Source organism: Carassius carassius, chromosome 1 (genome assembly GCF_963082965.1).
Source record: "Carassius carassius chromosome 1, fCarCar2.1, whole genome shotgun sequence".
NCBI lineage: Eukaryota > Metazoa > Chordata > Actinopteri > Cypriniformes > Cyprinidae > Carassius > Carassius carassius.
The window spans coordinates 31,779,660-31,806,267 of NC_081755.1; the positions used below are offsets into that span (position 1 = coordinate 31,779,660).

Sequence of the window (26,608 nt, forward strand, 5' to 3'; positions counted from 1 at the left end):
CCATGCTAAAATGTTCTGCACAAACCGCTAGTTTCTAGCATTGGGATCATCGTAAGGATTTGCAGAGCAGCAGGTGCTACACACAGCCAGGAGCACAGTATTTGACAGTCTTTTTCCAACAAAATCTCATGACAATTCATATCTATTTTTAGTTTTTGCTTATTGCTGGCTAATTTATATGAATTTTTTATTTGTTAAATCTTATTTATACATTTTCGTATGATCTGCTTTTGCCCCAGTGGTGGTTATGTTTAGGGGCTGGGTTAGGGGTGGACTTTAATGCTTAATTTTTTTTTCAAACTTTTTTATGTAATTCGCATCACCACCTTGACATTGCCAGCTAGTACAATATGTAAATTTTCCTGTAAGATTGGTTGGCTTATTGGTTCCTTATTAAAAAACTCTTGTTTCCAAATTTAGGCACCACTTTACAGTACATTACTATAACTGGGTGAACTAGTGTTTGAATACTGGATAGGTATCGCTAATGTTTAAATGGTGTGTTTATTGAAATGTATTTGTTTGAGCTGAGCTGTCTTTTTGGTTAGTTTTTCAGTTCTGAAAATTGCAACGTTTTCAATGCTTCTGTATCTACAAATAAATATGCACTAAAATAAAATAAAGGTTTCCAAAAGCTTTTCCCCCCGCAAACAATACTTAATATGATCCACTTTGTGTTCAGTGAACAGTTCCTAAAACAACCTTTTTTTTATGTGTAAAGAGAATTTTACTAATGACCCTTTTTACACTATAAAGAATCTTTTGCACAATATAAAGTTTTCATTGACTGAAGTTATAGATGTCAGCAAAGACACTTTATTTTGAGAATGTATATTAAAATATGGATTTTTGATGATACGAGTGAAAGGATTCTTTTTAATATAGTCTGTCAGACATCAAATCTTAATGTTTACTGTGAGCTTTTTTGTGATGAGATTTTATCTTTCCTACTGTATTCTATGTACCCTTTTACATTTCCCTGTGTCGTCCCCTCCTCTCCTCTTGGTTACCTTTCTTTCTTTCCCTTGGCTGTATTGCTGTGACACAGAGAGGGAGAAGAAGAGAAGGTGGGTGTGTGTGTTGGGGTGGGGGTGGGAAGGGGGGTTACTCAGTATAAAACCCTCAGACTGAGAAAACGCCTCTGCAAACATACCCTGCCTCTCTTCTATATCTGCTTCTCTCTTTCTCTCTTTCACGCTGTCCTTCACTCCAATGCGCACACTAGCTCACTTCATCCTCTCTTCCTCTTTACTGCCTCTGCCATCCCTCATTCTCTTCATTACCGAGTGAAACTCTGTCCACCAGACAATGGGATTGACTTTTGGGGAGAGCGTGTGAGTGCGTTCGCATGCATGCGCGTGCGTGTGTGAGAGTGTGTATGCATGTGAGTGAGACTGAGCAGATGTGGGATCTGTGTGAAAGCGCTTTCCTGCCAGCCCACCGGATCCAGTGAGCCAGCTTAGCAAGCCAGGCGTGCACGGAGCTGGGCAAGTGTGTGAGAGCTTGTGCATGTGGGTCTCTTTCACCCTCACCCGCTCCTCAACACGCTTGGGATCCTAGGGCTTGGCGACTTTCCCCTGGGACCCCCCCCCCCCCTGCACCCCTCTGTCTGTCTCTCTCTCTGCGGTCTCCTCTTCTCCAGCAGTCACCATTTCGGCTCCCGGCAGACCCACGCTGGCTGCCCAGCCACTCCCGCGCCTCAGCCTGGGCAGGAAGACCCTGGTGGCGGCCGCCGTAGGGGTCATGCTGGTGCTGGTGCTGGTGGTGCTCATCCCCGTGCTGGTCAGCTCCGTGAGCAATGACAACAGCCACTATGAGATGCTGGGCACCTGTCGAATGGTGTGCGACCCGTACCAGAACAAGGGCACCAGCACGGGCATCGCCAGCACCGGCTCTTCTGTGCAGGCCGAGGCCGAGGCTCTGGCCGACCACAGCAACATGCCTCCACCCTCCACGCTCCTCCAGGGGCCACAGGGGAAGCCGGGCCGGTCAGGCAAACCCGGACCTCCAGGGCCACCAGGGGAGCCAGGGCCCCCGGGTCCGATGGGGCCCCCGGGGGACCAGGGGGACAGGGGCCGAAACGGGGTCCTGAGTCTGGGCAATGATGGAGCTATCAGCACGGTTACATACAACACGCACCCACGAGTGGCTTTCTACGCGGGACTGAAGAACCCACACGAGGGCTATGAGATCCTCAAGTTCGACGACGTGGTCACCAACCTCGGCAACAACTATGATGGCACTTCGGGCAAGTTCATCTGCAGCGTGCCAGGCACATATTTCTTTATCTACCACGTCCTGATGAGAGGAGGTGACGGAACCAGCATGTGGGCTGACCTGTGCAAGAACGGACAGGTAAGTGCCAAATCGTTCCTCTTTGCATAAAAGTTATTTGTAAACATTTTTATTTATTTATTTATTTATTGATGTTGCACGTCTTAGCTATTACATTACACATACATTATACGCCTATAAATATGTTAATATTTTATTTCAATGTTATTGTTCTCAATATTTTCATTTTTATATATGTATATTTTTCCTGATCTTTTTGAAGTGTTTCTAAAATCATGTTGCATATCTATGAAGTGCATATCTTCTATGTGCTTGAGGTTTGCGCTGGCATTCACAGAGCGGATCTAAAATTAATTAAGCTGTTAATAATGACCCCGCAGAGGACAAACGAGACCGTTGTTTCGCTTTCTCCTCTGCTTTTTTTGTTTGGTGTGAAACTGGTGGGAGACGCAGTAACATCTGCTGTGGGTTTCTGGTCTCCCCAGAGCACGCGGGTGAAGTTCGCACAGCTGCGGCGCCACAAACCCGGCGAGAAGACCAGCGCTAAATGCGCTTAATGCGTCCTGACTTTGTGCGCGTGTCCCCGTTAACAGAGGACAGAGTTTCTGCCTAACTCTTTAATGGTATTATTGTCTTTGCATGGGAGACTTAAAAGTTTGCCGGTCCAAACTTTTTTTATGACGTGTCAAATATGTTTTAAAGCGCATGAAACATTTATTTATTTTATTTATTTACTTATTTTTATGTATTTTGCATTTTAGGAGCATATATTTTATGTTTATGGATCTATAAATAATATAGGTAAACGAAACATTTTTAGCATTGTTGTCGAGTTTGTTATTAGGACTATTATCATTACAGATATTAAAGGGAGAAAATACAACACGGGATGCTACTCCATCTGTTTACTCTAAGTCAAACTCATGGTTTTAATTAAATGTTTCACCGCAGCTGTGGCTATTTTACCCTCAAAGTTAGGATTAGTTGATCAAGGGCGCGGACGAAAATGTCACCATCTGACAGAAACCGGCAGCGCGAGGCGGAATCGTTCAACATCATGAACTTGTAATCAAAGTGCCTCGAAGACAAGCTACAGCCACAAACACACCTTATTATCTCAGCATGTCTCAGAAAACGACCATTTAATGTGTGCTTTTTACTCTCTTCTTCTTGGTCTTTCTGTCTGTGCCTTCCTGTATTTGAATGCTCGCATCTCCCTCTGTTAAAAGTTGGTGGTTTTTTTTTTTGCGCTTTTCAATGAGAAAATGTGCAGTTGTGCACTAGATGCATTGGCGTGTGCAGATAGAAACATAATTTGCAATGTTTAAGGATCTGATGCGCTTACGATTTGGGTTTGTCGCCACGGTTGTAATTCCCGATTCAGTATTTATTAAGAGATCGTTTTATATTGCGATGTGTGAGTGGTTTGGCACGCAAGACTAAACTCTCAGGTGGGAGAAAAACGCACGTGCAGCGTCATCCCCTGAGTTTATGCCGCACGCGCAACGGGGGAGCTGTGACAAATGGAATAGAATTAGACAGACTTTAGAGTCTCTTCAGGATCTAGTGAATTAGAAATAAAATTTTCATGTAATGAAATATTACATCTTAGGTCAGTATTGAGTTTTAAAATAAACTATGTCCTGTCAGACATTGACAAAATATTTCATAAGAGTGACATGTTTAATCACATTACGGTAGGCTCAAAGTTTGAGTACTGTAACTACCATGGTAATAATAATAATAGACTAATAATGATAATAACAATATATATATATATATCAAAGATTTTTATTAAATATTTTATTTACTTTGTCTAATCTAAGCTTTATCTGCTCTGGTGTGTTTTTTAATTTAGATTGTGCGCTTTGTTTAGAGCTAATATGGCACCATTTTACTGAAAGACAGTATGCATGTTTTATTAATAGCCTACATAAATCAAGCATTTCATGCTTACATATCTATAAACCTTTTTTTTTCAGGTACAGTCTGTGATTTTCACTTTTAATCCAGTTCAAGCTCTTCTTAGGCTCAAGTATTCCAGTTAATATAAATAACTTAAATGTCTCCAATTTGCCTTGCTAACACAGACAAAGCGACCATATGTTTGTCAACATTATTTTTTAACAATTTAGCTGGAATTGCACCTGGAATTGAAAATGGGATGAGGAGAGCAGTGCGTTTTTAGTCTTTTCTTGGCCCGGAGGTCAGCGCGCGCAGGACGCGGAGCTTTCGCGAGACAGCCGATATTTCAGTCAGATAAATACAATTACAGAGGGTTATCCGACTGCCGCCGCAATCATCCAGCAGCCTCTGTTAGAAGAAATAGTTCAACTCCCTTAAAGAAATTGTCACAGAAGAAAGACCTCCAGACGTTGCCCAGAGGGTAAGCGGAAAAAATGAAAGAGATAATAAAAGGAACCTAACAGTCACTGTAATATCTGGAATTGAAATTGCATTATGTTTTTTTTCCCCGTCCTCAACATGACTTTAAACTCCATCTCCTTCTTTCTCAGCTCATATGTGCCTCACTACCAGCTACGTTTCTGTCTTTTTTAAAACCTTATTTAAAGTTAATCATGTTCTTTATTAGATCAAACCAGGCAGCTTGCTGAGACAGAGTCCTTGTAAGTGCTGCCTGTCTTTTATACTCTAGTTGCCATATTAATTGAACTTGTCTGGTCCCTTGGTGCCATGACAATGTGGGCAGATCACATCCTCTTAATTGAGATGAACACTTGTTTCTGTCACAAACACATCTTTTGATTTGATTATGCTTTAATCTGAACCCAGACCTAGCGCACAACCTCAGAGAAGCACCTTCACAGCAGGAGGCTGTACCTTTGGGAACTTCTCTGTTGTACAGCTTAAAAGTTTATCTGCTAACTTGCAATCTTCCCAAGTGCTGTTTTAAGGTTTCTTTGTTTTCCCCGTGCCCTAACTAGATTGCCTAAGCAAAACCATAAAAGAAGTACACTAATGGCAAAGGCAAGAGCATGCAAAAACTGCTGGGAGCACAGTACAGCATTTATGGAGTGTGTGAAGGAAGAGCATTGGGGAGGGAGAGCATATGTTGTCGTAAAGCACCGTCTGTTGAACACAATGGGTCTGCGAATGTGTTTGAAAGCAGTACAGTATTTCTCAATGGCAGTGGTGGAGCGCTAACAGACTTTCAGCTAGTCTGCTGCATCCCTGTGGACTTGCTCTATTCTTCAAGCGGTCACTGACCATACCGCCATACAAACCCACACAGCTGCTGTGCAGGACGTATACATGAGAGAATGAGGAAGACTAAATAATATTTTTGTTCTGGTGAGACTGTGTGGGAAAATATTAGTGCACTATTTATTGCCATCACATTGTGTACTGTATGCTTAATGGATTTTAGCTTTAACACACAAAGGATGCATTCCTTTTCATCCATTTCATCCACTACTCTTTTCAAACTTCTTCTGTTTATTCCACACCGTCTCAGCTTTCTTTTCTTAATTTGCCAAATTTTTGCAGAAAAAAGTCCCATTTTTGCCAGATGGACATGTACAGATGCCTGTGCGTTCCTTTTGAAACTCCACCGGCTTTACAAGGAATTCCACTTCAAATGTGATAAAGGAGCGAGAAAAAAATTAAAGGCTGGAAAAAAGAAAAGGCGTTTGTTGTGTGCCAGAGAGTCTTTTTAATCGTAATTAAAAACTTTGAACCGCATCCAGATTGTGCTGGCACCTGTCCTCCTGTTCCTTCTGTTGATTTTGTCATTAATCCACCCAAACCGATTCTGACTTCATTATAAGCAAATGCATCCAGGCAGTCTTTGTGTTTCTCAAGAGGCTCCTTCGGGATAATCTTGCTGTCTCAGACAACACTCGCATGCGCATGCGCAGATGTGCACTCGCACGGTCGAGCACAGTTATCTGAAGATTCACCTGTTTGGTTTACAGATGGTTTATACAGTACTTGATATGTTTTCCCATTATATTTTCAGATGAGTTAAATGGAGTAAAAGTGAGTGAAGTGAGCAAAAATGGAAATTCTGTTATCATTTATCTTTTATCTTTTTTATCCATTTTTTTCACATAATGAAAATCAGTGGGGTCCAATAAAAAGTCCACTGACTTTAATTGAGCAGAAAAAAATAAATAAATAAAAGGTCAAGATATGTTCTTTTGTGTGCCATAGCAGAACGGAAGTCATACAGGTTTGGAATGACATGAAGGTGTGTAAATGATGACAGAATTTGTATTTTTAGATGAAAACTGCCCTTTTATGCGTGAAATGACACTACATTTTTCTTATTCTTTTTTTGTTCCCTCACTCCTTCTGTAAGATATCTCTTGGAATAGTGTATGCTTTTATGCAATTGGGTGCATAAAATGTGCTATTACAATCAACATGACTGGGAACAATACATATGCAGTATGTGTGTATCACTCTATGTGTGTGGAAAAGCAGCACACCTCACCATCTGGAACAGAAAAAAACAACAAGTTCTTAATTATAGAGTTCAGTGTTAAATTATTAGAGACAAACATGTTACTCATGTTTAATTACACAGCACACATAAATGCAAGTGTTGTTTATTGGTATTTGGATGAAGAGAGAGACAAGTAACAGGCTACTAGAGTCAAAACAACCCCAGGATCAATACTATTTTTGCAGGAAACAGGACAAAAGAACATACAGTATAGCTTATGCAATAATCCTTTTGGTTGAAGTATACCAAATCTTTCACTTGTCTTTTCAGTCACGAAAAACAAACTTATTATCCTTAAAATAATCTCCTGGAAAAAGTCTGCAGCATCTTTTAACAAGTCCAATAAGCAGTCCTCTTCAATAACAGCTTGTTAATTTGCGTCGGAGTTGGAGGGTGTGCTTGTGTTTCAGTCAAACACACTCTTCTCGCTCTCCACTCGTCTAATCAGCTGTTGAGGCACTGGGGCGGGGCCTTTGCCCCTGATGTGATGTCTAATTGGACACTAAATTTGCCACCCAGTGGAGCAGAACATTAAAACCAGTCTAATTGGGTGCTGTACGGTTATTAGCACTGGATTTGCCCGTGCTGCGAAGAAATGCCACACATGTCAGATGTGTCTGGTTGTAATGCAGCAAGAGCTGCGAAGGAATCCATCATTTATTTATAGGCGAGGAACTATACTCTTAAAGCACAGTCCTTCTGCACCTCAGCTCTATCAGTCAAATATCCAGCCCAGAGAGACTTCAGCAGTACTGTTGTGAGCGTGTATGTTGAATACATGTACTAAAATAGCTGCGCCTCTCTGTTTGAATGACTGTGGCCTGGCTGGTGACTCAGGAGGAGACGCTCTTCTTCTTTTAATGAGCAGAAATCAACACTCATACTGACACCCCAATCATGTTTTCATGTGTTCAACACACAGACACATATACACACACGCTAGTGCTCTCCTTTGGGAATAACAACTTGCCCCTCGGCAAAGTTCCTCTGTAAACATCTTGATGCTTCGATGATGTTTTTAATGACTCCTTCCACTCACTTCCACTCAGACACTACAAACCTACGTAGAACCACTGCGACTCCCTCGTTCAGCCCACTTACTCGGTTGAATTAGTCAGCGCGTGTCCGTGAGTGTTTATCACCTCGGAAAATAAACAACGGCTACTGTAAGATAACAACTATCCACCCGGCGCCAAATGATGAATAGGGCAATTCATGAAAAACGTATGCTGCAGCAAAAACCTTGCGTTTCTCCCTCGCTCCCTCTCCTCATCTTTCTCCCCCACTCCTTCAGTCTCCCCCAAGACTAGAATTACTGTACTCTCCTCATTATGGTACTGAGAGGAGATGAGGCTACTCTATCACACCATAATGCGTTATATTGCAGTGGGATGTTTCATTATGCAGCTGCGCTCCTCCGTGACTTCAGAGGGGCTTCGTGCAGAGGTCAGGCCACTGGGTGCACACCAGGAGAGCAAATCTAAGAGTTCAGCTTATGGGGGAACCGCCAGTTTCCCTTTGGGGGAATATTTTTTTGCTGTAAGTGTGAGGTCATTCATTTAAATTGAGCTCGACTGACAGATCTTTTAAACAAACCAATTAAAGGGCATCTGTTTGTCAGTTATATCAGTAACAGTGGTATTAGCTTTAGTTTGGGATTGCTTGCATTAGTTTGTCACTTTCTAGATACTACTTGATGTATCAAGCTTTTCTGAAAACCTGTTAAATAACTGTTAAAAACTACAGTTACAAACTTTTGAAGGACTCTCAAATATGATGCAAACACAAATGTAAATACGAAGGCAGGTATCCACCTTATTTTCCCTGTAAGAGCAGATTTGGTAAATTTTATGTGTCTGGCTTCCGGTCTCTTTTGCTTCCAGCTATTTTTAGCTGTACAAAACAGCTCATTTTGTTGCTTGATACTGCAAACTGGTGTGTCTTACCATATTATTTGAATGTATTATCTTAATAATGAACACACCGGTTTGTAGTGCAGACAGTTTTAGCGTTTACTGCACGTTGTTATTCTTCTTGTTATTTTCCTACAGTGGCTAATGAACTGGAAGTCTCACATTCACAGAAAACAGGTTTCCATGTGGAAAAATAAAGTGGATATAAAGTGGATATAAAAATCATAAAAATAGAAAGGCAGGAATACTGTATGTATTTTAATATCTAACGGCTCATTCATATTGTGCTAAAAGTAGTAATATTACTAAATATATTCATTTGCTTTGTAACATCTTCAGTTTGTATAAAAAAATTTTAAGTCCAAATTTATCGTAAAACACTTTTCACAGTAAACTTTGTTCCAAAGCAGAGAATATTTAATAAGTTACAGGTTTTGTGTGTGTCTGTGTGTGTTGGCTGATTTTGCAGAAACACCTCCAAAATAGGGCCTATAATCATGTAAACAGCAGTCAAACTTTGCAAAGATTCATGATGAATTGGGTTACAAGACTGAACATGTTGTAAATTATCTGGCTATTTTGTCAACCGTTATTAGAATAAATGACTATTAAATGGCTTTTCTAAGCAGTCTAAAAATCTCTCAAAATCTTTTTTCTTTTTTTTTTTGCCCTCCAGAATTTCTTTTGCGGGGGTTATTTTGTGAACTGTCTTCCTCGACTTCAGCTACTTGAACTGAGTATGAATCAGCCTTTTTAGATGTCTTTTAGATGCACAAGTGTGAGTAACTGATGGAAAGCTGCTCTGGCATTAGCTGATGGCTGCTGGCATCTTCTTCTCTAGCCAGCTGGCCCTCGTCTAGCATGGCCATCAGCAGACGACATTATTATTTAAACTCCTTCTGAGTAATATCTTCATTGGGAGTACTTCAGAAGTTTCATAAAAAAGTGCTTCAGTGCTATTCTTCGTTCATTCTCTGTGCAAACACCACAGGCCGTTCTCTCAAACAGTTCTAACCATTGCTTAAACATTATATCAGTGTTATTTAAGTATTCCTGGAGATCGCTGACAAGACAAAGAGCAGCTGGGTAGATTAATCTCTCCGGCTTTCTCTGCACGGTGGTGCGACAGATGGAAATGAAAGCGTGGCACCTTCACTTTTGTTCTCCACTACTTATCTTGTCCTTAATCAGGTTTGCTTTGCTAATAAACCCAAGTGAAAAAGGAGCACATGGAAGTCTCTAATGTCCTCAGGAATTTCACACAAGCAGCGAGCATCTGGCTCGCTCTCATCTGCAAGGAGATTTTTCTCCAAGCGCTGCATGAAGTGCTCCACTAAGCCTCGATCAGAGATGCAGCTCACAGTCCAGCTTTTAAATATAATTAGAGACAGGCGCATGCTTCAAATGAACCACACTTACGCTAACTGTCTAGGAGCCTGAAATGTGGTACGAGAAGTCAACTAGTGTCAGTCACAAGGGGGAAAAAAACAAGAAAGAGAGAAGGAAGCAGGAGGACATGGAGACAGCTGGATGTGTTAGGTTGCTTTTCATGGATGAAATGTTTCATATCATTCAGAGACAGATCAGTCTCTGGCAGGGAGATGCTGCTGACATCTGTGAGAATATCCACAGGCTACCAACACGTTTCAGCCGCAGTGCGCTTTATCTCTCCATGGACTGTGTTAAGACATCGAGCCAAGGATAAGGTGTAAGATTTGGATTACTAAGGTGTAGTCTTGAGAGTCTTGAGATTTTAAATTTTAATAAAACCAAATTTTAAACCAGATTTTAGAATTGATCGGATAAACAGTCCAAACAGTAAACTGGAGTTTGATGAATAATAATAATAACAATAAAAGCTTTTAATGTTTAAATGTTAAATGTTTAACAACTATTATTAATACTGGTGTTATTATATTATATTGGCATATTATATTATTAATGCTGTTCTTTTATACTTTATTTTCATCAAACAATCCTAGAATTTGTTTTAGTACCTTTTCCACTAAAATATTAAGCAGCAAAAACTGTATTCAGCATTGATAATAAAAAACGTTATTAATTATTGAGCAATAATAATAACAACTGAGCCCCAAATCAGCATATTAGAAAGATTTCCGGAAGATCTCGTGGCACTGAAGATTGTAGTGATAACTGCTTAAAATTTTGTTTTACAATCACAGGAATAAATTACATAAAAAAAAAAATAATAATAATATATATATATATATATATATATATATATATATATATAAAATATATATTTTTTTTAAACCATAATATTTTTACAGTATTTTACTGTGAAATATTTTACTATATTTTTAAGAAATAAATGCAGTCTTGGTGTGCAAAAAAGTTTACAAATAAAAAAAGTGTACACATAAAAAAAAGCACCATTGAAGATTACTCAGTGGTTTCTTGATTTTGGTAGTAGATGTTCTACACCATCTTTAACCCAAATCTACACATGCTTAAAATTGAACAAATACATGATTATGTCAGATAATGTCCTATGTTTAGGCATTTGGATCTGTGATCCATCGCATAAATCGTACAGAGAGGTCACACTTTCAAAGTCAAAAAGGCATTCCATGATGAAGTCTATAAACACATGGCATGTATGTGCTCTGAGCACACACCGACTGTTTTCCAAAACAGGGACAAACAGATGTGTGTCAGAGCACGGCCGCCGGTTTCCGTCTGATTGGAATGCTAAATTCAGACTATCTGTCCCCCTAACCCAGCCCTAAAGCCCATGTCTTTGGACTTACATGCTTTGACTTTGCCCAACTATACCGCCTCCCTCTTTCATTTGTTCCCCATAGACCTGGCTTCCAGCTATTTCACTATACTAAATATACTGTAAGTGTACAACAGCATCTGTGGCATATGCTGTTGATTACACACAATATCATTTTAATTCTTAACAGAGAGAGAGAAAAACAACTTGAGTTTAAAAAAAAAAAATTGATAGTGCAAAATAAGTCTATGGGACAAGTGCACAATGGTTGGCTTCCATTGTACGTGCATGTACATGTTTTTAGTTTTTACAGCTAAGGTAAGAATCACAATTATTTTTTTATGTGTTAAATTGACAAAATCGACAGAAAGAGCCCTGAATATTCCTTTAAATCTCACTGTTTACTGCAGTGACTGTCTGTTAATGGTTTTGTTTGGCACTCTGCTAACAGAGATGCTCCGGGGGCATCATAAAGAAAGGATTTCTCGTGAGCCTCTAAGAGGCAATTGATACATCCATCTTTCTATTTGATTTCTATTTACACAAAGTTTGAAATGCCTTGTGCTGTCTCCTCATTGCTTAGGATATCATTTAGTCACAGTGGCTTTACCAATGAAATCAGTTTTATAGTATTGTCAATCACAACACAGTTTCTGTCGTTAAGTCTTTATAAGAGTTTTTAAGCTTAGATTTCAGCCGCAGTTCAATTGCTTTTTAAGTACCCTGAAATGATATCTAAAACGCAGCCAACAATGGAAATCCGGTCTCCCAAAGGAGGCTAAAATTAAAAATAAAAAAAAGATTAAAACGTGTTTCGTCCAGCAAATCCCACACACTCCCTGGGCACTAAGAGAGCACCCTTTAATAAGGCCGCTGTGCAGGCTGTGTGTGCTAAAGGAGGATTATTTGATATTAATATGCACCGGACGATCGTCACCATGGATTCAGAATAGCAGAGTTTGTTTGCACATCGATATTAGACTCACCAGATTTAATCAAGAAGGTAAACAATGAATTGAAAAAAAGATCGAGAATAAAAAGAGAGACAGAGCGACACAGAGTCATCTGGGTTGAGTGATGGGCAAGTCCTCCTCCATTTGACCGACAGAGCCTGTATGCGACGACAAGGCGCCACAGGAGTTGCTTTATTGGATTGAGTGTGCTTCCACAGCAAACTTTACTTCTGAAAAAGTTACTAAAAATGGAGAAGAAAATGATAGTACATTTTACAAACAATCACAAAGAAACAGGAAGTAAAACATAGAATTAAACGTAAATGTCGTTTTGTCTTGCGAAATGTATTCCAATAATCTTTGTTGTATTTACAAAAAAAAAAAAATTGTTTATAGTGTACATGCTGGCACAATATCTTCTTAACACTAGTCTAATGTTTTATTATGGCTTTATAAATATTAGCAGTATTGTACTACCTAACTATTTGTAGCATTATTCACTATAGAAATATGAAAAAAAAAGTCTGTGACTCACATCGGTGTAAGACACACACTTTGAATATAAATCATTTCTTTCTTTGTTGTAATTAACCTCTTTACATTAATGTCACTCACTCTTTTTACACTAGTGGTTATATTAAGGTTATGGGTGGAATGAAAGTTATTATACCTGATATAAAGACTGACAGAACAGAACACCTTAACTATAATTCACAGCTTCAGGCTGGCAGATAAACTTTAAGAATAAAGTGTTGCTAATGCTTTTAAACCTGTAGATGATGGCAGAAGAATAACTAATGGAAACTTACTAGGCGAGAGATGGGGCGGTGAAGATGGTGAACAGATGGTTACAAGGTCAGGGTCTCTCTGTCTCTCTCAAGCCATTCTCATCTACATCACCAGCCGTCTGCTCCTCTTACCTGAGCTATCGATCGTCTGCTCTCGGCCTCTCAGACCTCAAGATATGGACAGAGATGGAAACAGAAATTAGAAAGTGAAAAAAGGAAAGAGAGACCTAAGATTATTAAGAAAAAAAATTGGATGGAAGTCAAGCATGTGAAGAGATTTATAAAAGAGAACATAATATACGACAAAAAGAGACTCAAACAGATGAGAAAATTTGTTTGCTGAGAGGATGTTAACCACAGAATATACAGTGTTCGCAAAAAGGGTTTGGACAATTTAGACACATTTAAAAATGTATGAATTTATTAGCACTCATTTTAAAGAAATACTGCGCAGGCACACTTTTCAAACATAATGTTTTTCTTTTTTAAAAGCTGTTTAAAGGTATGAAATAAAAGATAGATTGTTCGAAATTAAGTATTGCAACAATTTCTGGTTGTCAAACATATCTGGAGTTAATTCCTGGTTTGATGTAATATTATATAATGCAGGGTTGCCAAGGCTTTCAGCCAAGCCACGCAGACAGAAAATATTTACAGTACTTGAAGAATTTCACAAAACTTTCACATTTTCATGGTTCTCTGAAGTTGGTTAATGTTAAAATGACCTTTTTTTTATTTCAGTAAATGTCTTGTTTTGATGAATAATTTTGCCTTATGTGGTGATTTTAACAACGATGTGATATTTAATCTCATATGAAAACCCTAAAGCAAATACACACCCACACAAACATTTCAAATCCTCGGCCTTTTATTTTGAGTGAACACTGGTGAAATATTGTCAACTTCTGTCCACAGAAATGCTTGAAATTATCTAAAGGTATAAATAAAGTGATTAACTTTCCACACGCTCACAAACCCCCTGCAGTTCCCTTACATTCCCCCTTTTATAAGAAACCCTAGTCTAATGCAAAGAAATTCATATATTTCAAGCATGGCTTTGGTGTCCAAATATTCCAGTCTAGTCACTGTAAATATACAGATGTGCCTGAGACTTCATCCAAGGATTTTGAAGCTCTCTGATAGTTTTGTCACATTTCTATCCATTCCTTCTTCCTCTGCACTCTGTCCATCATAATTAAAGAACACATTACAGTCTCAGGCTGACAAACTCACTGCCATTCAGACCGAAATGAAAACTAATGAGAAGACTCCGCTGTGTTTGCTGATCCCACCGCTTCCCTAAGGAGGACTGGTCCACCTCTCCAGATGATAGAAAGCTTCAGATCTCTCTCTCTGGCTCAGAAAGTGGACACTAAAAGAGGAGGGTGAATTTTGGGCAATGTCACTCAGGCAGCGCAGCACTCTTACACTGACACATTCAGTAAACAATGTGTCCGATCAATAAGGAATGATTCTGGCAAGAGCTGCCTCAGCACAAAGCCCAAAACACAGCAGAATCATTCGATTTGAAGGAACTGACAGCTCTTTTCAGGATAGCTTCATAATATTCTCTCGCTCTCTTAGTTTCTTTATTGCATTTTCTTCCACCATTTGCTTTGTCACTAAAATTATAAACTGATATGGTCCTATGGAGATTTTAGTAGCTATCCCTGCTGAAATTCAGACTTGATTTGGCTAAACTGGATCAATACAATTTACAATCCTCACACTGTTTGCCTTTTTTTTTTTTTTTTGCTATTTAACAAGAAATAAATGCACTTAAAGCAGTTTAAATGATTTTAAGAATATACTATCAGAATCAGAAATATTCCATATTTAATAAACCAGGATATTTTTTTTCATTTCTGTGTAAGCATCGAGAAAAGTTCTGTGTTTACGTATCTGCAGATTGAGCTTGAGTAAAGTGTATTCAGCAGCAGCGGGTCCAACCAGCGCTCCACCACTACCCATTTCACATTAGAACCACAACCTAATGTGTCCCTCTACAGCCACCATACCACAGCCCAAACATCCACATGGCCTTGACCTCAGGGAATCCCCTCTGCCAGGATCTTTACAGGGTGTCTGTGTGGACGAATGAAATTAGACAGCTATACCCGCAAACACCAGCCAACATTTCAACGGGACAGGTGGTGATATGTGCCTGGCTAATCAATCCAGTCATTTACTCAAGCAACACAGACATACTAAAACCTAGAGAGCTGCCTCGCTGCTCACCGTCTACATAAGCAGCTGCCTTCTAAGGCAGAATCTCAAAAGCAGAGATTCCACACAAATAGCTCCACACATGTATGACTCAAACAGCCAATTTCAATAGAATTTGACCAAAGTACCTTTTTCAGGGAAGTAAGTTCACTCAGCGGCAATATTTGCAATGCCTCCAAACAGCTATTTCAAGCATGCAAGACCAGCCTACTTGAATCAGGAAACACTTAAATCTCAAAACTGTTTGCCAAACATTTAAATAACTTATTTTGAATCGGCAACTAATTCTGACATCAATTCACTCTTAATTGACTTCACGAACTGCCAATAGGATCTTTTAAGAATGTGGGACATCTTCCATCATACTGTGAATCGACAGTGTCATTGAGGCTTATTTCAGAGAAGAAACCTTTACATTTCAAAGATAGAAAAAAGCCTTTGATAAGAAACAGCATATGAGCAATATAAGTGAATGGTCTTGTTATCTTTGCTTAAGTCTCAGCCTCAGATGTCACGCCCACGGATCGTTGGCTAAACGTCTGATGCATATGGGACACAAAAGTGGAAACACTTCAGGAGTGTCGAAGTCGTCATCGGATTGGTTGAATTATACTGGATTTCCGAGAGACTTGTGTGTCGCATTCTTTAACGATCCACCTGGAAACAAAGATGTTGTGGCGCCAAACCCCCTCACGAAAGAAGAAAGCCGCCTTGTTTACAACTGTGACAACAAGCGCTTATCAGGATCAACTAAACACTTGATTCTCAAAAGTATGTCAAATATTTGAAGTTCACGGCATAGAATTTGTCTGTTATTGTTGCGACATTTCCACGCCCCAAAACGTTACGCTGAACGAAAAATACTGTGATTTTTGACAAGTCAGTCAAACAGCTTCATTTGCCAAAGAAAGCTGACATTGATTCCATGCCATCATTCAGAAGGTCTGGCAATGCGAGACTATCTTTTCTTTTACATTAGCATGTTGCTAGCTAATGACACAATGCTTAGTGGCAAAGTGATACACATACTTTACACATACTTGTAAATTCTAGAAAAATACACATAAATATAATTTATATATATATATATATATATATATACAGTACAGACCAAAAGTTTGAACACACCTTCTCATTCAAAGAGTTTTCTTTGTTTTCATGACTATGAAAATTGTAGATTCACACTGAAGGCATCAAAACTATGAATTAACACATGTGGAATTATATACATAAGAAAAAAGTGTGAAACAACTGAATATATGTCTTATTCTGGGTTCTTCAAAGTAGCCACCTTTTGCTTTGATTACTGCTTTGCACACTCTTGGCATTCTCTTGATGAGCTTCAAGAGGTAGTCACCTGAAATGGTCTTGTTGACCCTTTTGCCTTCAGTCTGCGGTCCAGCTCACCCCTAAACCATCTCGATTGGGTTCAGGTCCAGTGACTGTGGAGGCCAGGGCCCGTATTCATAAAGATTCTAAGAATCCTCTCAGAAAACTCTTAATTTAGCTTAAAAACTTTTACGTAGGAGTCTTAGCTTAAGAGCGATTCGGGACCGATCTGAGAGCAACTCTGAGTAAGGAAAAGACAAAAACTTTCATCTTAGTGAGGAGGCAGGGTTTACCCCGTTGCTATGTATGACACAATCTTTTGAAGACTGTGATTGGTTGGTTGTCCAAGAAGGAAAAAAAGAGTGATTTTAAGTATAGGGTCTATTCTAATTCTCACTTTGAATTTACATGCGTCATTTTTCCTATTCAACCGTTCTCTCTCTCTCTCTCTCTCTCTCTCTCTAACACACACACACACACACACACACACACACACACACACACACACACACACACACACACACACACACATTATTTGTGTGTATATAAATCCTTTTTTTATTTACCATGCTTTTAACTTCCTATAAGGTATTTGATTGTCTTAAAATGATAAAAATTGTTCCACAAGGGGACAAAAAGCAGACATGGGCGCGTATAGAACAAACTAGTAACGGTTAATTCCCCCTGCTTGTGCGCACCTGTACTCATAAATTGCACTTTGAGCCTGCAAGGTGGGAATGTCCAGTGGAAACGAAATGAACTGTGACACAATAAGATGTTCTGAAGTGCTGTAATTGTTTGTGTGATCACTCTGCTTACAGAAGGTTGTGACAGACCCAAATCATCACTATTGCATTGTTGCATTTTCCCAGTTGCCAAATATCGTAATGTAGTGATTACTTTAATTTCTGGCGCTATGGCATTTCTGCGCTGTGTCGGAGATGTGAGCACGTCTCTAATAAGATCAGTCACAAACATGATCCCTGCACGATCTAATCTATAGCGTCTTATTAACTCACTGTCATCCATTGTCTGCAACACATTTCTTCTGCCTCTTCATCTTTCTGCCATTTTCTCCTCTGCTAAAGAAACTATTAAGCCTCTTAAAAGTCCTCATCTATGCTCCTAACAAGTTTGACCTTAAGACCTTTTTTAAGGGTTAAGATGCTTTCTGAATTACCTTTTCTTTACTAGGATTTTTTCTTTAATTTTAAGAGTAAACGCCCACATTTCTAAGAATTTAGCCCTTGATGCCTTCAGTGTGACTCTACAATTTTCATAGTCATGAAAATAAAGAAAACTCTTTGAATGAGAAGGTGTGTCCAAACTTTTGGTCTGTACTGTATATATATATATATATATATATATATATATATATATATATATATATATATATATATATATATATATATATAAATAATAATTTTTTTTATTTTTTTTTACATATGTGTTGTTTTGAACATTTGGTTGTTTTGAATCCCATTGATTTTCTCAGTATGAGGAAAACATTTTTTTCAGATATCTTTTTTTGTTGTGTTCCACAGAATAAAAAAGTTGTACATGTTTGGAATGACATGAACTACTGTGGGTGGCCTGTTAAAATTTCCTTTTTATATAAAATACAAAAGAAAAAAGGATTTGTCACAATGTGTAAATGCAACATGCTGCACAGAGTATGTGCATTTTACTTCCGCAAAAGAAGCAAAGTGAATTCATTTCTGACCCTTCCCCTTCCAGAAACCCTCTTCCCTGTTCAGTTTATTTCTTACCAGTATTGCCAATGAGCGCAAGCCCACATTGTGTGGGAGGAACACACATACACACTCCAACTTCGCCACACACACTGGTGTTGATTATAATCGTGTATCGGGGTTTGCTCTAACACCTCTGCCTACGGAGCTCTCCCTCAAGTCTGCAAAAACCTTTCAAACAGAACTCTTAATTAGATGGAACAGAGGTCATCTAGAACCAGAACACAAGGACAAATACACTCCCACACAAACACTTCCTTCCTTCCTTCCTTCTTTTTCTCTAATAAATAACATACACATTAGCACTTATCAGAAGCTGAACTTTCTGTCTGATAATGAACTGGACAAAAAAAGTTGGCCTCTCACATTCATTGCTTTTTAAAACAAATTCACATTTCACAGGGTGTTGTGAGTGAGATCCAGGCAGTCAAGCCATACATATTCATGCCTCCACTGCCAGCTCAAACGTTCATTCACCAGACAGATTACAGAAATCCTCAGCAATTTCCCCAACACTGTTGTGTGGTACTCAAACAAATCCACACATATTAAATCCATCCGTGTCTCAATCTTTTCCCGGGCCGCTCAGGTGAATGAGAACAGTTGTCATAAATTTGAAGCCAATCTGAATGTGTGTCAACGCCAGTGTTTGGAATAACGCCGTTTAAAAGAATAACGTTATAACGTCGTTATAACGTCGTTATAACGCTGTTAACATTACTGGACGATAAATGCGGTGTGTTACTTTGCATTGATTTAATAAACTATGTAATCCGAACGCACCCCTGCCTCACACAGCGAGTGAGCAGGTGAGTTAATAACGAGATAAGCGATTATGATTGGCTAAGGCAGAGTCATGTGTTTCATGGTAGCCAATCAGAGCCAGTGTTTTTACGCCAGCGGCGTCAAATACACACACACACGCACACGAGATTCGCAGCAGCAGCAGAGATGGCGAGTCAGGAGCAATCCGATGAAAAGTTGGCATTTTCAAGGTGGAGATATAAGCACTAATTCAAATTCATTGTGGTCAAAGGCAAGAACGTGCATGTAATGTGTACATGTAATATGTGACACACGTATCTACAAAAATGCTAGTGGCCAAAAACACTTTTCTTACAAAGACTTGGAAGTGCAGGATAAAACTCTTGCTGTCTGTTGACGTGCAATAAATATTGAAAGTTATGTACGCACACCTGTTTGTTCTACTCATTTTAACTGACTTGTAAAAACTGCTCCAAAAATTTGACATATAGCAACTTTTTTTTTTTAACAGTAACGCAAACAGTTATTTCCCTGGTAACGAGTTACTTTTATTATAGAGTAAATCAGTTACTAACTCTACTTTTTGGAACAAGTAGTGAGTAACTATAACTAATTACTTTTTTAAAGTAACGTTCCCAACAGTGGTCAACGCTTGCATGTTTTCATGCATCCTGGAGTCTTATGAATGCTTCTGTGTTGGTGGATATCTGATACTTCCTGATACTACAGATGCTGCAGATTTTAAGTATCAGAGTCAGAAAATGAGATCTAAATTAAAACCCTTATAGCATGATTTGTCTTTAATACCTGAAGAAAGCAATACATTAGCATTCCAATACATCCCAATGGCAGTTGCTTGGCTGGTGCAGGACCTATGCAGTATGGCACTTGGCATTTTCCAATCACATAAGATGTTACTTGCATAAATACTAGGGCTGTCAGTTTAACATGTTAATTTAATTAATTAGTTATGAAAAAATAACGCAAATAAAATATTTTAACGCAGTTAAGGCACTGGCCCCGCCACCAGACCGGTACATCATCTTACATTTCATACAGTTGACTGTTGACGAATATAATGCAAATTCATTGTGGTCAAAGGCAAGAAAGTGCATGTAATGTGTACATGTTATATGTGACACACGCATCTACAAAAATGCTAGTGGCCAAAAACACTTTTCTTACAAAGACTTGGAAGTGCAGGACAAAACTCTTGCTGTCTGTTGACGTGCAATAAATATTGAAAGTTATGTACGCACACCTGTTTGTTCTACTCATTTTAACTGACTTGTAAAAACTGCTCCAAAAAAACAAAACAAAACAAAAAAGTCATTGACATATAGCAACTTTTTTTTTTTTTTTTACAGTAACGCAAATAGTTACTTTCCCTGTTAACGAGTTACTTTTATTATAGAGTAAATCAGTTACTAACTCAGTTACTTTTTGGAACAAGTGGTGAGTAACTATAACTAATTACTTTTTTAAAGTAACGTTCCCAACAGTGGTCAACGCTTGCGTGTTTTCATGCATCCTGGAGTCTTAATGCGTGCTTATGTGTTGGTGGATATCTGATACTTCCTGATACTACAGATGCTGCAGATTTTAAGAATCAGAGTCAGAAAATGAGATCTAAATTAAAACCCTTATAGCATGATTTGTCTTTAATACCTGAAGAAAGCAATCTATTAGCATTCCAATACATCCCAATGGCAGTTAGTTTGCTGGTGCAGGACCTATGCAGTATGGCACTTGGCATTTTCCAATGTTACTTGCATAAATACTAGGGCTGTCAGTTTAACTTGTTAATTTAATTAATTAGTTATGAAAAAATAACGGTTAAGGCACTGGCCCCGCCGCCAGACCGGTACATCATCTTACATTTCATACAGTTGACTGTTGACGAATATAATGCAGGAAAACAACCTCATAAACAAAGTTATACCCTAAAATTCAAGAAATTGGGGCAAAAGTGCTCCTGTATGAGTTTTTGTCTAATTTTTATATCACATGATTAGCGATATCACACAAACAGCAAGAGCAGTATATTACGAGTGCTGTTTTTGTCCCGAATATCATGTGTGCAAATGTGACTTATGCCTATACAGCAGTTCAGTAAAAAATAATTTGATATTGCATTATATTTTAAACACAACATTGTCTGTTTTTGCTCCGTTGTGCCAACAAAAATATTACCTATAAAGCCCCAGCAGAACTGTTGTGCATGTGTGAGGAACATAGCGGTGTTTAGTTTCTGAATGAATTTATGTTGAATCAAATGAAATAACTAATACTGTATTTGTAATGTCTACTTAATTCTTTCTTATTTAACACAAAATAGCTTTAAATAATCTTTTGGGGGTATTTTCACAGCCAAATGTAATTTGTGATTAATTAGATTCATTAATCAACAAATCATGTAATTGATTTCATTAAACATTTTTAATCGACTGACAGCCTTAATAAATACTACTCATTTTAATAGACTCAGATGACTTTTGATTATAGAGAAGAGCTTGCTAACTAGCTAAACCTTAACCAACTGTGTCAGACAGACATTATTTTCTATTACTGATGCCCTTTGTTCGTTTTCTCTCTCTCTCTCTTTCTCTCTCTCTCTCTCTCTCTCTCTCGTGTAGGTGCGAGCCAGCGCGATCGCTCAAGATGCTGATCAGAACTATGACTACGCCTCAAACAGTGTGATTCTGCATCTAGACGCTGGCGATGAAGTCTACATCAAACTGGATGGCGGCAAAGCCCATGGGGGCAACAACAACAAATACAGCACATTCTCTGGCTTTATTCTTTACGCCGACTGAATATGTGAGCACAGAGGAAAAGCAGTTGGAAAGAAAGAAATATAGCAAAGGGAAAGTGGAAGTGAAGGAAGGAACATTTAACATCCCAGCGCTTTATTTTACCAGGATCTCTCCATTGCTTCAGCACACATTTTGACAGAAAGAGACTCAGTGGAATGAGGGTTCAGTAGCTTCTCAACGAATCACCTTATTAATTGATGAAAGACAAGGAAATAAAGTGATAAAAGTGACGTTTTTTTTTCTCTTTCGGTGTTGAAAGGGCATTAAGACTCCAAGAGAGACTGGCAGTGATCTTTAAACTCATCCTCATGTGATTTTCCTCAGTAAAACTCTTTTTGCCCACAGATATCTAATGTTAAAAATATCCCTGACAACCTGTGGGGAAAAGTATGTTACTTTTGAAGGATATATGAATCTGATGACAACTTATGTATTCAAATAGTTCTAAGGCTTGTGTCCGATTTCTCCTTACCTCTATATTGGACACACACAACCCTGTTGGCTGTTGTTGGTAACTGGTTTCCATCTGCATTCTTTCCGTATGTGTTGTACTCTGGTGGGACTGCAGTAGCTGATGAGCGTTGTGAATGAATGCTATTCCTTACAAGCACTTGATACTCAATTTAGACAATTGGTACTCTGCTACTCCCGCTTCCCACGACTCCTTTCCTTCCCTGTCAATTAGCACTCGACCCTAATATCGCTCCTCTCAGTCACCTCCTGCCCCTCCAGAAACACCAGATGACTTATAATAGTCTAAACTCTTTTATTCTTAATGAAAGAGATGGCTTAAAGGATGCTTACGTATGCTTTGGTGTTAGTTAACTTACTGCAGAATGAATGGAGAGCCTGCCATGAATACGTAAACAGAATTTTTCTCAAGCTAAATATAAAAAAATACATAACAAGTTCAAATAAAAACATAACATTAGAGTTTGGCAAACATTTTGTGCTATTTTAAATGATAAAACCCACCTAGCCACAGTTTTACTGCTTTATAGCAATTATTATTTATAATTTGAACATTATGGCGAAATGTAGACGTCAGAAGTGATGGCTTAAAAAGTATTGATTTTGAAGAGGGCTGGAGGAGGAGTTGAGGTGCTGCTGAGAGGCTTCACTTGTCACTCAATCATTCTTGCCAACAAATGCAACAACATGCAGAGCGAATATTTACACGGTAATATTTTATTCCGGTAGGACGAATGAATGTGAGAAGATTTTGTTTATTTGTAAGTGTGCACGTTCGTTTGTGAGTGTGTTTGAGCATGTGAGCGTGTGTGTGTGTGTGTGTGTGTGTGTGTGTGTGTCTGTACCAACACCAGAGCATGAACTACAGTATATTTAGTCTTTGCCACATTATCGGTTTGAGAAATGTTCTATGCTTTAGCCGGTCAAAGATGTGATTTAGAGCCAATGAGATTGCATCAGACACGTTTAGCTAAGCCTCTACAGAGAAGATATAAAAGAAACAATAAAGCTGTAAATTAAATAAATCTATGCTATGTTTGTCAGTCCTACTCTATCTTTTGGAAATGTTGAATAAATTTAAATAACAAATGGGATTTTTGGAGTCATTTGTTCTGTAATGATTTTTTGTTCAATGCCAGAAAACTGTTTTTGGGAAAGAGAAACCCATTTGCATAAATCTTCCAATTTATCTAATTCCTCACATAATAGGCTATTTAATATATGCTTTAGTCATTTCAAATTACATCAGAATAAATAGGAAGGCAAGAAAGCTTCACGTTTATGCCTCTGCTTCTTTTTCCATCCTCAGATTTCTTCCTTACATCTCTCTATTTTTATCTCGTACCTGTCACCTGGCCTGACTCACAAAAGCACATGGGGAAAAAACACAGCTGTAGACTTAACAAAAGCTTTCATTAGGTGTGCCTCATTGCTTGATTCACGTTGTCACCTCTGTTGCATCTCAGGACACCTTCTTCCAGACGACACATTCAAACATCCAGGGCTGGTGTTCAGAGCAGAGACAGGAGAAAGAGAGAGATGTTGGCAGATATTTGCAAAATACATCACATCAAGTGATATTCAGAGATGGATTTAAATGATGGTGCAGTTCTGCTCATAAACTGAAGGCAACGGCAAGATGTTAAATTATAAAAGGCATTATAAAAAAATTGCAGGGTTTTTAATATTCCACAAGACAACTGATTGTAAAGATACAATTTTATTCAAAAGTTTACATGCATGAGTTTTTGTTTTGTCCTGAGCAGTGAAGGTGCCTACTGTTCTTAAGAAAAATCTTCCAAATACTGCAAGTCTTATGGTATGTTTTGCATATTAGAATATTTTCAAATAATGGCTGTAAGACATTACAAAAGATTAAGAAACGCATTCAGAGGGTATAAACAAAGTTTTATAAAGAAAAAAAGTGTAAAGTAAACTATGTTTTAATTGTGAAGTATATTAAAAATATTTATGGAGCTTCTTCAGGGTAGTACTACATTAAAAAAATCATTAAAATAATATAATTTAATTTAAAAAAATACTTTTTGTCATTTTGATCTCTTTAGAATAAAAAAAAATCTACAAATCTAATTTTCCAAAGGGGAAAGTAAACTTGGCAGAAGCAGTGTAAATCAAGAAATCTTTTCATTCAGAATAGTTGATGACGTGAACTGAGATTGCAGTTTAGATTCCAGCATTTTATTTTTCTTCTACACCAGACATTGTTGTCTTGTTTCTTTCAGTTTCCCCGCTCTGGTCCTCTTGTGTGCTGAGTGTCTTTTCTCATTCTAAACTCTCTTTACTGAACATCAGCACAGACGCCTGACAATATCATGGGTCAGAAGACCCTTTTATTCTCCCTCATTTCTCTCTCTCTCTGAATGAAACGGCTCTATACACACACACACACCATGTACTTGGGCATCTCTAGGGAACCACTGGAAAACAAGATAAAACAACAGCAACAGACATCCTGTGCTCCTCTCTTCCTTCATGAACTCTAACCTTCCAGAGATCGACACCTCCAGACTATTGTCCTGGGATCCATCCTGCTCCAAACTGCCATCAAAGAGCTTCTGAGTTTAGTCTGATCACAGAGCGGTTTAAAGACGGTCAGACGGACAGCAATCCAGCTCAGAGGAATTCAGCACACCTGTCTGACAGGAACTGAAGCATTCACTGATTTCCAGCTTCCACATGCAGGAAATGATGCTGTATCTAAAATAGTTTACTTTCAGTTGTACACAACATTCTAATAATAGCCTGATAACAATTCCAACAATTTTAAAAAATCCTATTAATTATTAATATTACTATAAGTTATATGTTCATTATATACTGTATTTATAAACAAGAAGAAACATTCATAATACATAAAAATTGATGTTTTGAATATTTAAAAACTTTTAGAAATACAAGATCTGGTTTGCATAACATCGCATAACAAACCAAGACCTTCTCATAACGTGGTAACACTTTATAATAACGTTCATGTATAAATCATTAACAAACATTATATAGCCTAATGCTTAACAGATAATCAGTTAATACATATTCACATCGTTAGAAATAAGAGATAATATGCTTGTTAATGTTTACTAATGTACTTATTAAACATTGTGTAATGATAAGCATGTTATTTAAGGTAAATGGAAATGCTTACCAATGACATTAAAAGTTCAGTTATCTGATCGTGAACTTTTTAAAACAATATTCATAAAATGTTTTTGACAGATGGTTAACAATGATTAAAAGCTTATTTAATAAATCATTAACAAACATTATACAATGCTTAACTGATCATTAATGTTTAGAAATGTTGTTACACTTTCGAATGATATGATAATGCATTTTTTAAAAATCTACAAATTATTACAAGTTTATTTAATGTACTTTTGAATGAGTTTATTTGAATTCTAAAAAAAAATGTCTTAAACTTCCGTTCACATATTACCTAATGCTCTTTTTTAATACATTTTTACAAATGTTGTGGGAAAAAATAAGCCCATTTTAAGCCCTTCACAAACTCTCCATATTAACATATTATTATTCATTAAATCACAGTCTGTAAAGGTCATATATTTGTTCTTTGTTTTTTGTGTAGATTTTTTAAGACCTAAATAAAAAATATAAACAAACAAATCAATAAATAGCATTAAATACAGATCAGAGTTAAATCAATAAAGAAAAATAAAATAAAATGAAATTATGTTTTTAAGTATATTATTTATTTTTGTATGAATGTTGCAGTATTCAAGTATTTCAACGAGCTGGACTGTGGAACACAGACCCAGCACAATGTGAAAAATCCAGCAGATCTTCAGTGAAGGAGCTCGGATTGGAAAGCCATGGATGTTCACTATGGTCAATGATAAAAAATAAAAATAAAAATACACTACAACAATAGTCTCAAACAACCCTGCAGCCTAGAGGGAACTTCGAATGTACTTAGACTGATTCTCAAGTGCAAATCTTCAGGCATCCTTTCATAAGAACAGATGGAGGTTTATCTCTGGGAGATAATCTAAGGACTGATGAGGGAGACAAAAGGAGAAATGATAATTGTGTGTGCACATGTGTGATAGGAAAGGTG

General features: G+C 37.9%; 1 protein-coding gene across 1 annotated transcript; it reads left to right on the forward strand.

Annotated features, from left to right (window-relative positions):
* Positions 1–1,127: 1,127 nt before the first annotated feature.
* LOC132145319 (C1q-related factor-like) lies at positions 1,128–23,609 on the forward strand. Its single transcript, XM_059556237.1, has 2 exons — positions 1,128–2,355; positions 21,865–23,609. Exons 1-2 carry the CDS (start codon positions 1,744–1,746, stop codon positions 22,042–22,044), a joined length of 792 nt encoding a protein of 263 aa, XP_059412220.1. The 5' UTR covers positions 1,128–1,743; the 3' UTR covers positions 22,045–23,609.
* The last annotated feature ends 2,999 nt before the right edge of the window (positions 23,610–26,608 follow it).